Source organism: Palaemon carinicauda, chromosome 4, assembly GCF_036898095.1.
Source record: "Palaemon carinicauda isolate YSFRI2023 chromosome 4, ASM3689809v2, whole genome shotgun sequence".
Lineage (NCBI taxonomy): Eukaryota > Metazoa > Arthropoda > Malacostraca > Decapoda > Palaemonidae > Palaemon > Palaemon carinicauda.
The window spans coordinates 170,009,881-170,023,195 of NC_090728.1; the positions used below are offsets into that span (position 1 = coordinate 170,009,881).

Genomic DNA, 13,315 nt, shown 5'->3' on the forward strand with positions numbered 1-13,315 from the left:
AATATATATACGAACACCTCATGTTTAATATTGAACTAGACTACTGTGCCTTAAGAATTGCATCAAAAGTCACAAGATTTCTCTGTGTACAACTTCGTAAACAGTAAGTGTTGTTGTAAGTGAAATGTAGTCTTCTTTTAATCTTATTTTCACAATTACAGTAATACTCTTAGGATAAATATTCATACGTTCATTAAAAAAGAAGACTAACAGCATTTACAGTAAAGTATTGTATATGAAATAACATACATAACTTACATACATACAGTATAGGTTTTTTTCCTTCGTCAAAAGCACTCTTTTACGACTATGAAAATTTTACAAAATATGCAAAATTATATACAGTATCAATGGAAATAAATTTAATCAGTAATATGATTCAATAAACTGTAAATTCCTATCTCTAATAGTTTTTGTGATACCTCAAGTAAAATGTAAAAAAAGGGGCCTGGCACTTCCCAGGTTTAAGTCAGTGTAAAACTGACATTTGGAAACCCACCACATAAAAGAATTTAAACACTAAAAAGATAAAAACACAATAAAAATGAATTAGATTATTGTATAAGGGATTTCTTTAATGATTTGCCAAATGCAAACTTTATTTACATTATGTAAGAATAGCATACACTTGATTGTACTTAAATGCACACTCTAACAGACTCAGGAATAATTTTGAGAATTTTTCTGTGTAAAACTGAGTGTGAATAAGAAAAAAAACATATCTATACCTAAATTGGATTGTATTTCATATTTACTGTACAACAATCAAGACATTACAGAAAATAAGTCAATAACGTTAGAATTCAAAAAATGCTAACAGCAAGAGATATTTCTATTTACCTGTACATTGGAACATCTCTGGAGGGGTCGTGAGGATTAGTTTGTCACGCATAGGCCTGGGTTCAGCACAACGAGCAATCCCTGGTTCAACAAAATCTCCTTTCACCCACTTTGCTAGCCATCCTAATGAACAGTCACAATATAGAGGATTTGCCCCTAAAGCTCTGCAAAGGAATAAAACTCCATTATAATTCTCAGCTATTAATGAAACGTTTAATATTCAAGCTGTACCTGACTTGTCACGAATTTTTACACTTCGTCTAACAAACATGATACAGTATCTTTTTTTTTTTTTTTTTTTGGGGGGGGGGTGTTAATTTGTTGTGTGGTCTTCAATGACCCTGTGAAAGGCTAGAACAGAGATTCCAATACAACATAAATACCAAAGACATATTGCCTCCCCTGCTCTAGGACTAGTGTATCAACGTGTAAAACATGGGCTCAGTGTATATAAGAGATCAGTTCAAGCGCTCTTGAACTCTTAACACAGGAAACAGCACCTACAATGCTGAAAAAGTCTGTTATGGGTGACATCATTACTACGTCATCATCGCATACAAGTGACTACAGCTGGGAACCAGTATACATGCGCATCAACTTGCACCTAGCTACCATGTAACATTCTGTAATCATATAACGTAATCAACATCTCCGTGAAGAGAGGAATCTTGGAAAATGATTAAGTGACAGGAATCACGGTTTGGTTATCAAGGTTTTTATTTTTCATAGCATTAAAATAAATTGGATTTTGGTCGAATGCACTAATGGTTGTACTAAGCCAATGTTTTGATTTTTGAAGTGCTCCTCTATTATCGAAAGAATGATGCCAATTTTCTTTATTCTTTCAAGAGTATCACAAAGTTAACCTGTTAATATAATTCATGTTAATATGATATAACATAGTTAAATTGTTAAATACTTTCACATGGTTACCCTGTAGTGTTTTTAAAAGAAATAAAAATAATTTTTCTCATTACTCCATGTGTAAGTTACTTACTAACATGCAAAATTTGTTGGTTGTGATTGTATCAAATTAGTATTAAGCCTAACAGTAATGTAGGAGTTCATATGTTGAGTGGATATTACACAAGTTAAGTGATACTGTACTAATTTATGCTAATCTTCTATAAATGTATGCAACTTAATTTGTGATTGTAAGTAACTGTGTATATAGTTTAATTATTAAAGGGTGAGAAATTGTAGCCTTTGTTTCTGGTCCCTGGAGCCCTATAATTTTATATTTGCATAATGTCTTTAGGACTATAATTGTTATTTGGAAAGATGTCACCAAATTTCCATTGATGTACAATGGTGGTCCTTGAACAATTAATGTCTGAAAAAATTATATTTTATATGCTTCGTAAAATTGTGTAAATGTGCCTGAAAAAAACAAATTGCTATTAAGGAAACAAATTATCCCACAATTCTAAATGACTTCTCGCACAGTACTGCACAGGAAGTAAACAATACTATTTATACTGTAACCTATTATCCTTATGTCACATACATAGTATCTACGTATCTTAAAACAAACTTGTTATAGCAAATATTTACTTACATATGAGTTATTGCCTCAAGGTCTCTGAATGTGCCTTCAGGGATGAATGAAACATCATTACCGTGCAGTGATAGTATTCTAAGGGATTTCAGACCAATCAGCGAATCTCTCTCCATGCAACCGAGCTTGTTGTATGACACGATGCTTTGGGAAGAGGTAAAATATATTACATTTCACTAGAAAAGGAAATATGCTTCATTTTGACTGAATATTTATTGACAATGTATTGTCAGGTAACACAAATATGCTAATATAGCTGTTTTTTGTATAGCAAGTTTTACATTTATTGAAAAAAAAAATATTGGACAGGTATCTTAATACTTACAGAGTTGATAGCTGAGTTAATTCTGAAAATGTTTTGTTGAAGAGGATAGTAATTTGATTGTTGCTGAGATCCCTGTGGAAAAAAAATTACTTATCAGAGATTCAAAAGCCTTGTAACCAAATATCACCTCACAATTTACTTCCTACAAAGGAAAATAATAACAATTCAAATACATTCAGATTACAGTACAGTAGTACGAGTACTTAGAAAATATAAGCTTCCTCTTGAAAGCATATAATTCATACAATATTATTTTCACATAAAAATAGCTTTACATGGACTCATACTGTATTTTATAACTCCAGTACAGTAATTACACATTAACTTACAAATTTATTACATCTGGTGACATAGCATACTGTATATACCAGTAATAAGACAAATAGGAGAAACTGGTACTGTATATGCAAAAAGAAAGCAGAATGAAATATCAGCATTTTCCAATTAAAACTGTGATGAAGTTATCATAAACATCCTATTTGCATTGGATTCAACAAAAAAAAACTTCATGGGAACAGTCACATCTCAATGCTGAATGGCCTGCCAACCCCAGCACCAAGCCATATGACCAAAAATGACATTCATATTTTCAAAGAACCTAATATTATAGAACAAAATAGAATTTTAAACTAAATAATTACAGTAGTCATCTTCATTCTTTTTGTAAAGAAATACCAGTCTTTATCATGGGGAAATTATGTGAGGTAAACGTGGTTCGTAAAATAGCTACCTACAGGAAAAAGTAGGCTACTGAAAGATTATTTGAATGATAAAATATCTATAGAAAATAAACTGAAATACAAGATATAATAGCAGAAGACTTGAAATAAAACAATAGAATATTGGTCACAAACTCATAAAACACCTCTAAGGTAAAATTTCTCTGGTATATCACTCGCAGAAATATCCCAAGTAGAAGCTACCAATGAGGAACTTCCATCAGGACGACATGGCTCGAGCCCAAAAGGGTAACTATAAGATTTACGAAAGAAGTGGGGCAAGAAAGTCGATGTTTAACAAACAAATGTAAAATGAACAAGGCTGGCAAAACCACCAGAAAAGATGACAGCTAGTTCAGATATTATCTATACAAACAAGAATTCTCACTTGCAGAAATTATGCACAATACAACTAGCATTTCCCATGATGTATTAAGTGGAATTCAGCAGACTTAGGAACATTATATTTAAATTTGGTGTGGCAATGGTGAAAAGTTAGTGCAGTGAATAACAAGACAAAGTACAGGTACAGTACTTACAGTCGCTTTAGAACCTTCAGATGTTTCAGCCTTTCTGGGTCTATGGATTTGATCTCATTCACATCAAGGTATCTAAAAGAGAATATGAATGATTTCATAAAGAAAATATGTACGTAGAAAAACGGAAGAAATACAATGTATTATGTTACTTAAAATGGTGAAATTATGACAATTGATTACACTAAGTGTTTCAATAAAAATTCTTGCACAATATATCAGTAGACTCTTGCAAAACATTACAGTATATTATTTTAAGTAAAAAAATCTTAGCAAAAGTTGGCAATTTTATACACGGTTAGCTGTGCAATTTATAAGTGGTTTCTTTGAAAGAAAATTAAACATGGGTGTGTTACATTAAAAACCATTTCTTTATGAGCAATGAGCTCAAAAGAATTATAACTCACTTTACTGAAATGCAGTGAGATAAACATTTTAGCTACTAAATTATGTACAGTACCATTTGCAATTTACATACAGTATATCACTTTCCAATAAAATAAGTAAATCTGAATATTTTCCATTTTTGCAATAAATGAAAGTCACTAAATTCACTTGTGTCAGTTATAACGGGTAGTTCTATTTATTTACTATTATTCTTCAGCCACATGCAAATTTTTTTATGTAAACTATTTTACACACACTTAACATGCATGAAAAACTGCTGAAGCTGCCAAATATCCAAAGAAAATGACTGAAGAACATAGAAAATAACTCACATAAAATGTGAAAGATACTCACAATTCTGAAGTGTCTGGTGGAATGCCTCGAGGAATCTGAGTAAGATGTGCTCTAGAACATCGAACCACTGTGTTACGACAATCACATTCAGGGGGACAATATACAGAACCGGCACATTCCTCCTCATCGTCCTCTCGGCCCGAATCTTTATCAAATATGAAAATTCTTCATAATATCCCACCACAGGAAATAAATATTGTCTTTATAAAAAAAAAAAAAATTGCCAATGTACAGTATATCAATAAGGTATAACTGAGATATAAAATTATATAAAATGAGCCTCCAATTGTACCAATCGAGCTCACCTTGGCAAGTCAGCAGATTTGGCTGTACTTTCGTAATAGGAACATCTCTGAGAACCTCTGGAAGATGACATGTCGGAACTGCAGCAGCGTCCTTCTCTGCTACCCACCTCGATAGCCATGTTGACCGACAATCACAGTTGAGAGGGTTGGAAGAAATGTCACTGAAAAGGTCGAGAGGAATATTAATATATCAATCTTCCACTTGCTGCAAATCGAACATTAACTCAACACTCTAGCCAGTTCGGAGGAAGTGGAGTTTGCAGTCACCTGTAGTATGAAACATCTTCCATTCAAAGGCGTACAGGTAAAGTTGGACGCAAGAGTCCCTGGCACACCTTGCCCTGAAGAAGTGCACCTTATCACACTCTTACTTCGCGGTGAGTAACAAACCAGGTAGTGTAAGAAGAAATGGCAGAGGAGGTGGGTGGGGCAAAACAAAGAAACTCCCTATGCAGTAAGGTTGTGGCTGGGTACACTTCTTCAAAGTGAGGTGTACCACGAATTCTTGTGTCCAACTGTACATCTTGACTATAATATTACTCAGGGCTAAGGAGTGAATCACTAAATATATACATAAAAGTATCTAAATCCTGAAAGTATAATGAAAGTGAGAACATCAAACAGATGAAACCATTGAAGGAACATAATTAGTACAAATATTTCTTTATAAGGAAGTTTGTTGTTTGTAAATAAGATGAAAATCATATATTTTTAATACTTACAGATCTGTGAGCCTTGGAAGATGCTCTATGATTTTGCTGGAGAGGCAGGAGATATGATTCCCTGAGAGATCTCTGCAAAATAGTGGTAAAACTGTAAAATCTCCAAAATAGAAAGCAGTTTGCAATAAACTGCTATTTTCAGGCATTCATGTCAACAAATTTATTTCAATGGTTAAACATCATAAATATAATGTCTATATGTATATATAACTAAATATATTAAAAAAATATAAAATGCAAAATAATAAATAAAGTTTCCGAATTCCCTGTTAAAAGGTCAAGAAACTTGCATAAAACTACCAGAATATATTAATTTTTTTTTTTTGTTCAGGGAGGTAAAGTATACATTGTGTAATACTCCCTCTTTTCAAGAAAGTAAAAATAAGTCAGGGTTAATCACATAACACACAACAGAGCATTCATTAGCAATAAGCAGCATAAACCTAATGGCCAAGTCCCTGTATAATTACCCTATACTAAAATAATGAGCATAACTACGTTTAGTACATCTGTTTGATCTAGTATCACAGCCAAGCTTTGATAACTCCACCACCACCTTCCCTAAAGAATTACTTTGACAAATGTCTCCAGATCAGATAGTCCCAGATACGCTAAGCAATGACTTGCTTTGTCTCAAATATTCTATTACCTGGATTTGTCAGTCCACAACTATGTTTAAAGAGAGATTTTTCCAATAGAATTATCATTAATGAGAAGTATTGTACAATTACTGGTGACTAGCTGATCTGTAAATTTGGTTAAAGCCTGTTAGATAAAGGATTTAAAATTAACATCATGACCAATGGCAGAGAATTATAGGCACTAACATAAAGCTGAGCTCTTCTGGATAACAGTCTATTTCTTTACACTCACATGCCTGAATGCTACTAAGTAGTGCATTAACAACACACGGAAACACTGCACTGCAACCATGTCAAAGTACATTATGTTTGAGTTTTCATATGACTGGTTAGTGGCTTGCTAAGTCTTTGAGCCATCAACCCAAATAGAGGTGAACTCGAAAATTCTGTACAGTGGCTGTTCTCATATGTGGACAATGTATGAGAAAGATATATTCTTATTGTATCTTTTAATAAGAGTATAAAACACTGTTCTTTGGGAGTAAATGAAGTATGTTGCATACGCTCAAGAGCATCAAGATTATAACTCTCAGAGCATGTGGCCTGCAAGTTTCTAGAACTGTAAGAAAAAAGCTAACCCATAACTCCAAAAGACGTGACATTCTTCATATTTCCCCCACCATATGGCATTAAATATAATTTCACTAAAATAATTGCAAAGCAGATAACTGAAAGGCGAGAAGGCCAGCAAATCTAGTCTACCTGAATTTTCTAAAAATTAAGCAGTTTCATTTGACTTTATCTCCCAGTATACTCAAAGAAAACTTGTTAGCCATTGTGGGCTAAAGATACGAAGAATTTGACCACGTTTTATATTAAGTAACAGAGACAAGCACTACACGAGGAAACCACTAAAAGAGCCAACTAGCGACGAGCCTGGCGACTTACAGCTGGGTCAGGGCCCTCAACCTTCTTGTTACACTCTCAGGCACCTGTGTCAGTTTGTTGTGGGACACATTGCTGTAATGAGAGACTCCAAGATTTACCGTTAAACATCACTAACTAACCTCGCTAATATCTGCCAAAATAATATTTTCTGATCATAGGCAGACTTTCCTGCCCATTACCAACCATCATGCAGAGGCAGTTTGATGACGTTACAGTGCACTGTTTGGGAATCTCTAAATAGAATATTAAATACCTGGATGCTTGAAATCTACGTACTGCATATTTGAGAATGACTGATATTACTGCAAGTTATTTCTAACTACAGTTTAACCAGGATCAACTTTGGGAAGCAATAAGGTCGTAGTCTTGCTCAACCCCTTAGTCCACTTTCAGAACACCGCAGTTTTATCGATTTCGTAATATATTCGATGAAATGTCCTTGTATATGAGTTTCCAGTCGGCATACATGAATGGGGTCAAATGGACAACGTATATACCAATACATAGGGAAATCTACTTGAAGAATACTTAGTCTCAACAAATCTACTTCAAAAAATTCATTTTATTATTTAAAAAATGTGGTAATACATTAACAAACATTCTTGTCATGCGTTAGTTTCACTCATGTCAGAAAGCTTCAGGGTTCTGCAAGACCATTCTATTCAATGCAAGACTCTTCTATTTTTCAAAAAAGGAAAATACAGTACAAGAAATGAATACTACATGATTGCTGGTAAACAAAAATATTTTCCGCTATTTCAACTCATGAAAAGTAGTTATGATAATGTGCCTCATAAAATCTTTAGCTATAATATAATCACCAGGGATGCATATCAAAAGTGAATTTCTTAATAAAAGCCAAATTTCTTGCAATTACAATTCATGAGTCACACTCCTGTTCATGGGATAGGTTTTAAGCAAAAGATCTTATTGGCACATAAGGTATTGTAAAAATCCTGAAATAGCCTTGGTGAACCTTCATAACTTGAAATGCAAAGTGAACCTTATACTTTAAATGCATATAAACCCAACCATACAAATGGCATCTACAACAAAGAGGTTCATTATTCGAACCTTTCTACTACTCCGCTAAAGCACCAACCAAAAGCATCCACTTTTCCAAATTAGACATTGTTGAAGCTATCATGTTGTTACCCAATCCAAAAGAAGCAAGCTCAAAATGTTTGTTGTTGATGGTAACCCCAACATCACCGTAGACATGATGACAATGGAGAAAAATTGAAGACAACGTTGGGAACATGAATATTATTACGTCCTTGTATCAACTCAATTGAAAAAATGCAAACTGATGCAATTTCCTTTATATAAAATCTCCCAAAATACATCTATACAACAGTGTATCTACAAGCTTGCTATGGAATGGGCATGGTGAGATGGTTGGCAGCTTTCAAATACTTACAGGTTGGTGAGAGATCTGGCGCCTCTGAAGAAATCAGCGCTTAGTCCAGTGAGACGATTGTGAGAGAGGTCCAGGTGTGTGATATCCTTCAGGCGCATGAAAAGGGTCGATCCCTCCAAAGAGAATAGCTGGTTGTAACTCAGGTCACTGAAAAAGCAGAAAATATTAATGTAAGTACTTGTAGTAACATTCATACAATTAAAATCTTAATGGTTAAAGAATCATAAACGATAGTCCTTGAAAGAGTATTACATATTGTGGTTCATTGAATAACCATGCCACTTAAAAAGTAATATTCTATATAATATAGTAATGACATTTTGTTGAGCAAAAAGTAATTAAGAGGGAAGTAAAGTGGTTTTGCAAAGCAAAAATTAAACCAATCTCAAAATGCTTGCAATAAGCTGGTAAAATGGCTTTCAAACGTGTAATGTTAAAACTAAAGAACTTGAGAAAAATCACAGAGTAAAAACTATTTTCACATTTACCACGAAGAAAAATAAATATGTATGAAAACCATATATTTCTTACAACAAAATGAAGCACAGAAATACAATTCCCAACAATAAATCAAAACATATCTAAGGATAAACTCATTTAAAAACATAAAACATAATAGAATGGCTATCCACGAACTAGGGGCAATGTTCCAGACCTTTAAATATGGACCCCTTAAAATCAAAAACATGATGTTGACTCACAGTGTGGTGGAAGCTGTTGGCAAATTGGTGGGAATCTCGGTGAGATCTCGACCCGAGCAGTCAAGGCGAGTGCCATCGCATCGACAGCTGGCAGGGCAAAGGTCAGCCTCGTCACAACGACCATTGTATTTTGACCTTAATTCTTCAGTACCTGCAAAATCGAATAGTTGATCATGATACCTGGGTGTATTTTGATTTGGAGAGAAACTCACATATAGAATGGATTTGTTAAATTCTACAACCATTGTACGAGAGATCATTTGCCAAGGTTTCTGAAATTACTGATCTCAAAACACATAACAATATCATTCTATTTCTACATCATAGGAAAATGTTAAGAATGTGTGAGCAAAGACAATAACTCAACATTCTTGGACTAATTTTGTCATTTAGGATAACATACACGGTTACCAGTGTTGAATTGTCAGTACTGAATGCTGTGAGAATTATTCATAATCCAATAACAGACAGACCGATTCAGTTATACACAAAAGCTTTAGTAATTGGATTTAATCATAATATTGAAAGAAAGTAGTCATAATCAATTGCTTCTATCTTATTTCAAATTTCAAGTAAAATTCCTCGTTCTCTCAAAGCAATATGTTATGTTACTCAGTCAATACATAAAAGTAAATAACTATTATTAAGCAAGCCAAATGTATAACTGCAGATGCTAGTTTGAAAAAAAAAAAAAAAAAGATTGAAAACATCTAAATTCTCAATATTCATTCTGAGGAATAATAGGTATTTGATCTTAAAAATATTTGAATAGCCTACAAATGCACGTCTGTCAGTATGTTTAAAAATTTCCTCTTCATCTTCTGGGGAGGATCTATTCTGATGAAACAGGAACTGAAACCAGACCTTTAGATGCAGTAAAAAACGAAGTTTACTTTTTTTTTTTTTTTAATAGACAATTAATACATAGACCAAATACTTACACTTGAAACTTTCAGGCCTCAACCTTCCAAAGGGTTTCCTCGTGAGCTTCGTTGGTTCCTGGCATCGGGCACCAGAAGTTTCTATGGGATTGTCGGCCAGGTAGGCGCTAAGCCAGGCCATGTTGCAGTCGCATATGAAAGGGTTGGCTCCCAGATGCCTGAAACAAAAGTTTGGTTAAAAATCTCTCTCTCTCTCTCTCTCTCTCTCTCTCTCTCTCTCTCTCTCTCTCTCTCTCTCTCTCTCTCTCACGTTATGCTACAAAATCTGGATTTACAAGGGAACAGGATGAAAAAAGTTCAAGGTGTGATATTTGGAGTACATCAATGTGCTTTTGTCGAAGATACCAATGTGTACCAAAAAATAGAAAAAAAAAACATGGTACATAAATAAATAGCAAGAACAATTAACGACTGAGAATCATTCTCTATAGCAAGTGCTACATATTGCGGGAGTCGAAAACTGCCATAAAGTATGAGCGGAAAAATTATTATTAATATTATTATTATTATTATTATTATTATTATTATTATTATTATTATTATCACTGGCCTAATTATAAAGCAAAATGTTACAAGCCTAAATGCTCCAACGGGGAAAGCAGCTCAGTGCAGAGAGGACATAGAAAAATAGCGAGTAAACTATAATGAGAAATAATAAAAAAATCACAGAGTATATGAAGATCATTAACAACACTAAATAGATAAGTCATATATGAGCTATTAAATGAGGCTTAAGACAAGCTATTCAACAGAAAAGCATGTGCAACAAGTTTGAATTTCCGAAGTGCCACAGATTTAATTAATGTACCATGTTAAGATCATTCCCCCATTTTGGTCACAGCCGGAATAGAACTTCAAGTAAACTGTGTAACATTAGGTCTTATGTTGGAAAAGGAGAGACGTTTAGAATTAAATGCACAACTAATACTATACTGGATGGTACAAGTCCGGAAAGATCTAAATGCAAAGGAGAGTCGGAATTATGAAAAATCTTATGCAACATGCATAAAGAGCTAAATGAATGACAGTGCCAGAGATTAATATCCAGATCATTGATAAGGAGTTGAATATAAACGGCAAGTTTTTGCCCATAGAAATACGCTGAAAGTCAGAACCTGAAGACCAGACAGAAAAACAATATACAGTACAAAACATGACAGAATGAAAAAATTATAATGTTCCCGCAGATAAATTGATTACCAAGTGGCGAAAAATCCCAGATCAGATGTGTTTCTCATAGGTAAATTAAATATCAAGAATCGCACCAATAATTTCAAATGAGCTATATACAAGTAAAGAGACTTTGTCAATGAAAAGATCTGCATGAGGAGGAGCTATTACCCTTGACCTACTTACAATCATACTTTGAGTTTTTTTTTTTATAGGGTTCAAATTCATCTCCTATGAAACGAGTGATAAAGTGTGTTAGCTCGACGTGTAAATAAAGTATGGACAAAAGCTGGTATAAAAAGCATTGAAGATTATTATAATTAATATTCCACAGCTGTGACAAGCAAATTTTCTTCCCAGTTCATGAAAGAAAAAAACATAATGCTTACAATGGCACCTTCGAAGGGAGAAATCTCTATAAAAGGCAAAGGCTTAAAATTTATTGTTGAATGAAAAAAAAAAAATCTAATGAAATTAAATACCTTTATCTGTCCCCTTCTTATGGTACAAATTCTTTCCTTGACTTTCATTCAGAACCCCAACAGCCCTCTTCCGTAATCTTATATGTTACTTGAAAACTTCATTGAGTGTAAATGGAGTTAATACTTACATTGTTTGAATGTTGGTCAGTGGAAGGAACGTCCCGTTGCCCATCGACATAATCTGATTATCATACAAAGACCTGAAAAAAAAATAATATCAATTGCATTCATTCATAGCCAATGACTAAATAAATACTGAATACATACATACATAATTACACACTTACATACACACACACACACACACACACACACACACACATATATATATTATATATATATATATATATATATATATATATATAAAATGGCTCTATTAAAAAACATTAATTACTGCCGTACCAACACTTTAAATGTTGAATGGCTAAAAACCCAGAGCAGAGACCATCACAACAATAACTGCTTTGTAAATTTTCAAAGAAAGTTCATCAGCAGCTTATCACAACGTCCTTTACACACTTTGCCATAAGAACGAGGTGTGTGTGTGTGTGTGTGTGTGTGTGTGTGTGTGTGTGTGTGTGTGTAATTCCTATTACATACCATAGGATTAAGTGGAGCAATTTGTTATCGCATCACCAGAGGAAATTTCCCTTTATCTATTTTGCCCAATCCAAGATGTTTGTCAACTCTGCATCTTTTCTCTTTTTAAAGATGTCTGTCAAATATGCACTTTTTACATAAAAAAGATTTAGAAAACATGAAAATATATTGAAGGCATTTAAATGAAGCATTTCGGCTTCCCACCACCATAAAATAACAACGGATTTTAAGGCTTTACGGTGTTCTTCGTCCCCAAAAGTTGCTAACACACGTTATCTCTCATGCAGGTCATCAGCTATCAACATATGGAAGAAACTCATTCTAATTCAGTACAACGTAATTTTATATGCCAAAATGCATTCCAAGCAAAGTTTGGTGTTGTCTTTTTGTGATGTAACATGTAGATAATCTAGTATTTTTATTGTTATGTACAATAAAGCATCCTCATTGCATATTTCGGTATGCTCGCTTTGCTCTGGAAGAAATGTCATGCAAACAAAGAAGTTTAATTTCAATATCTTTAAAGGAACAACATTGGAAAGAGAAAAACAATAGTTTATAAACAATATATATAAAAATAAAAAAAATCAGTAATAGAGGAAATTAAGAGTAATTAAGAGTACCAAATCTACATTCTACACAATATATAGTTCAATTACACACAGAACATTTCCTGGAAAAAAAAAAATGCCCTGAAACCCATCACCACTTGGGGCTGGCAGCTTC

The 13,315-nt window shown here is 33.6% G+C and overlaps 1 protein-coding gene across 4 annotated transcripts in view; it reads right to left on the reverse strand.

The window, feature by feature from the left end:
• Positions 1 to 12,183, reverse strand: part of LOC137640182 (protein slit-like) — a 56,531-nt gene extending 44,348 nt beyond the window's left edge. For 3 of the 4 annotated variants that reach the window (XM_068372711.1, XM_068372709.1, XM_068372708.1), the window contains exons 1-12: positions 12,118 to 12,183; positions 10,338 to 10,495; positions 9,397 to 9,547; positions 8,696 to 8,842; positions 7,276 to 7,347; positions 5,747 to 5,818; positions 5,025 to 5,185; positions 4,720 to 4,864; positions 3,982 to 4,053; positions 2,724 to 2,795; positions 2,399 to 2,542; positions 841 to 1,004 (exon numbers count right to left, since the gene is read on the reverse strand). In XM_068372711.1, the coding sequence (XP_068228812.1) occupies positions 841 to 1,004; positions 2,399 to 2,542; positions 2,724 to 2,795; positions 3,982 to 4,053; positions 4,720 to 4,864; positions 5,025 to 5,185; positions 5,747 to 5,818; positions 7,276 to 7,347; positions 8,696 to 8,842; positions 9,397 to 9,547; positions 10,338 to 10,495; positions 12,118 to 12,167 (1,408 nt within the window). In that variant the 5' untranslated portion in view covers positions 12,168 to 12,183. The remainder of the gene's footprint in view (positions 1 to 840; positions 1,005 to 2,398; positions 2,543 to 2,723; positions 2,796 to 3,981; positions 4,054 to 4,719; positions 4,865 to 5,024; positions 5,186 to 5,746; positions 5,819 to 7,275; positions 7,348 to 8,695; positions 8,843 to 9,396; positions 9,548 to 10,337; positions 10,496 to 12,117) is intronic. The other variant, XM_068372710.1, reaches the window with a different exon arrangement.
• Positions 12,184 to 13,315: the final 1,132 nt, after the last annotated feature.